The sequence below is a fragment of the Pseudomyrmex gracilis genome, unplaced genomic scaffold (assembly GCF_002006095.1).
Source record: "Pseudomyrmex gracilis isolate BER0280 unplaced genomic scaffold, ASM200609v1 scaffold_19, whole genome shotgun sequence".
NCBI lineage: Eukaryota > Metazoa > Arthropoda > Insecta > Hymenoptera > Formicidae > Pseudomyrmex > Pseudomyrmex gracilis.
This window is the reverse complement of record NW_018020603.1, coordinates 110,342-112,532: the sequence shown is the minus strand read 5'-3', so window position 1 is coordinate 112,532 and position 2,191 is coordinate 110,342. Positions and strand designations below refer to the sequence as shown.

General features: G+C 31.1%; 1 protein-coding gene across 1 annotated transcript; it reads left to right on the top strand.

Annotated features, from left to right (window-relative positions):
- LOC109851699 lies at positions 1-1,693 on the top strand. Its single transcript, XM_020422032.1, has 5 exons — positions 1-108; positions 448-616; positions 806-864; positions 1,214-1,331; positions 1,540-1,693. Exons 1-5 carry the CDS (start codon positions 76-78, stop codon positions 1,683-1,685), a joined length of 525 nt encoding a protein of 174 aa, XP_020277621.1. The 5' UTR covers positions 1-75; the 3' UTR covers positions 1,686-1,693.
- Positions 1,694-2,191: the final 498 nt, after the last annotated feature.

Genomic DNA, 2,191 nt, shown 5'->3' with positions numbered 1-2,191 from the left:
ATGTTCGTGTTCCACGTAGTGTTGCTCGAATTGTTGCGTCGAACAGTTGAAGCGAACTAATCAAAAAGCGGCAAAATGAAGACTATCTTATTTACAATTTGTGTTTTGGTAAGTTATACGAATCTATAAAACGATTTGTAAAAATTAATATTTTTAAATCTATTCTAAACACACTTGCTTGTGTATATTTTTAAACTGCTCATCGTCTAAATTTCCGATCAGATCGGATTACATATGAATCACATTTTAGATCTGTGTGTGTGTGTGTGTGTGTGTGTGTGTGTGTGTGTGTGTGACCACATCTATTTAATTTTAAAAATTGGCGCGTATGATTACACTTACTGTGTATAATATGTGTACTACATTGTAATAAATATGATAATATGTTTCTATTTTTTTTGTGAGTACATTCCGTTTGCGTGTAATTCTTTAATTATTCAACTTTAGATGTCCGTTCACGCTGCAATTTCGGTAGAGCGACATAAATTTTATGACTACATGGCAACCTGTTTACAAGATATTACGTCAAACAAAAATGCAATGAATGTCGACTTTTCTGTAGCATTTCAACCAATTTTCTCTAACAGTTTTCACGCTTCTTTTAACGCACTCCCGAGTAAGTGCTGAACATTTATATATGACTTATATAGAGTTAACAATTTCAAGATCAGTTTACATAATAGTACTGAATTTTTGCATATAAAATTCATGTTTTTGTCAATTAAAAGTAATTTCAGTAGATACACACAAATCAATATTAGCTTCGATTTAATCAAATATTAAATAATGTCTTTATATGTTGTAGAACTATCTTTCAACGCCTGGGTCAATACTTTCATATGCGCATTTAAGAAAGCTGGTGTAGTACGTTTTTTACTTATATATAAGTTTATAAAAGAATGTTTAATTATATATTTCTTTACTAAAAACTATTTAAGAGACTAAAAGGTTTCGCTGATTTTAATGTAAAATTGACTAATACGATCTTCAATTGCAAAAGTACAAATAATTTAATTTACTACTCAAATAAATTGCCAATCAAATAAAACACAAGATAAACGTTATAAAAAATATAAAAAAGTACATACGGATAAATTAAATTATTACAAATCCAATTTCTGAATAGTTATTTTTTTTTGTCTGTTAAAAATCGTCTGTTTAATTATTTTCGAACAAATACAGAGTAAGTTACTGACTATAACACCAATTCTAGGTCAATGAAGACGGTAGAATGATTAAAAGTAGACCACAACAATATTGTGCAGAAGTTTTACAGAAATCTGAGAACATACAACTATGTGAAAATCTCGTCGTGTTCTGCACTAATCTTGGTAATCAATATATCTCTATACAGATTTTACTTCTTTTTAGCTATTTTGTGAGAAAATGTTTTTGTAGAAGATATTTAATGTGTAGCGATCTGATATTTAATATATTTGTGTCGTTTTCAATATTATTTAAAATTATACATCAGTGTGATATCTTATTAGTTGTACTTGTTTTCAACATAATTTTACACAAATTCTCTTTCTGTTGCAGCATGCACTCCCGGTCCAATATGTGCTGCCGACGAAGTAGTAAACGAAGTGGGATGTAAACTAAACAATGGCATTATGTCGGTTTTCGAGTATCCATTTTGGAATGAAGTATATAAAAAAAAAAACTTTATGAGTAGCATTTATTAGAAGTATATTATATAACATGGTTGTTATTTTAAAAATGTTTTAACGAAAAAAAATAACAATTAATTAGCTAAAAAATATATGGGATTACATCTGCATGAATATTTTTGTATGTATATTGTTTTCTCGATTATATACATGTATAAAATTATTCTATTTATTAATTATCTCAGTTATATATTATGTTTATTAATTATTTGCTAGCCGATATATTGGAAAATCAGAAACAAGAGAATGGATGACGTGTCCATCGTGAATATCGCGATTGATAAAATGGAAACACGCTTTATTTCGAGAACTCGCGTCTCGTCTCGTCTCCGCGCGAGGCGTGATATCCTATCCAATTTTGTAAAGCATCGAGGCGAAAGCGTCGTTATGTATGTACATACGGCTAGAAGGAGAATCGACGGACCGTCGCAAACTGTCGCCATCGATCAGGGGGGATAGGGTTGCGAACGGCCCTTCGCGATCTCGTCGCGCTTCAACGGCCACGAAACCGACCGCGCCGA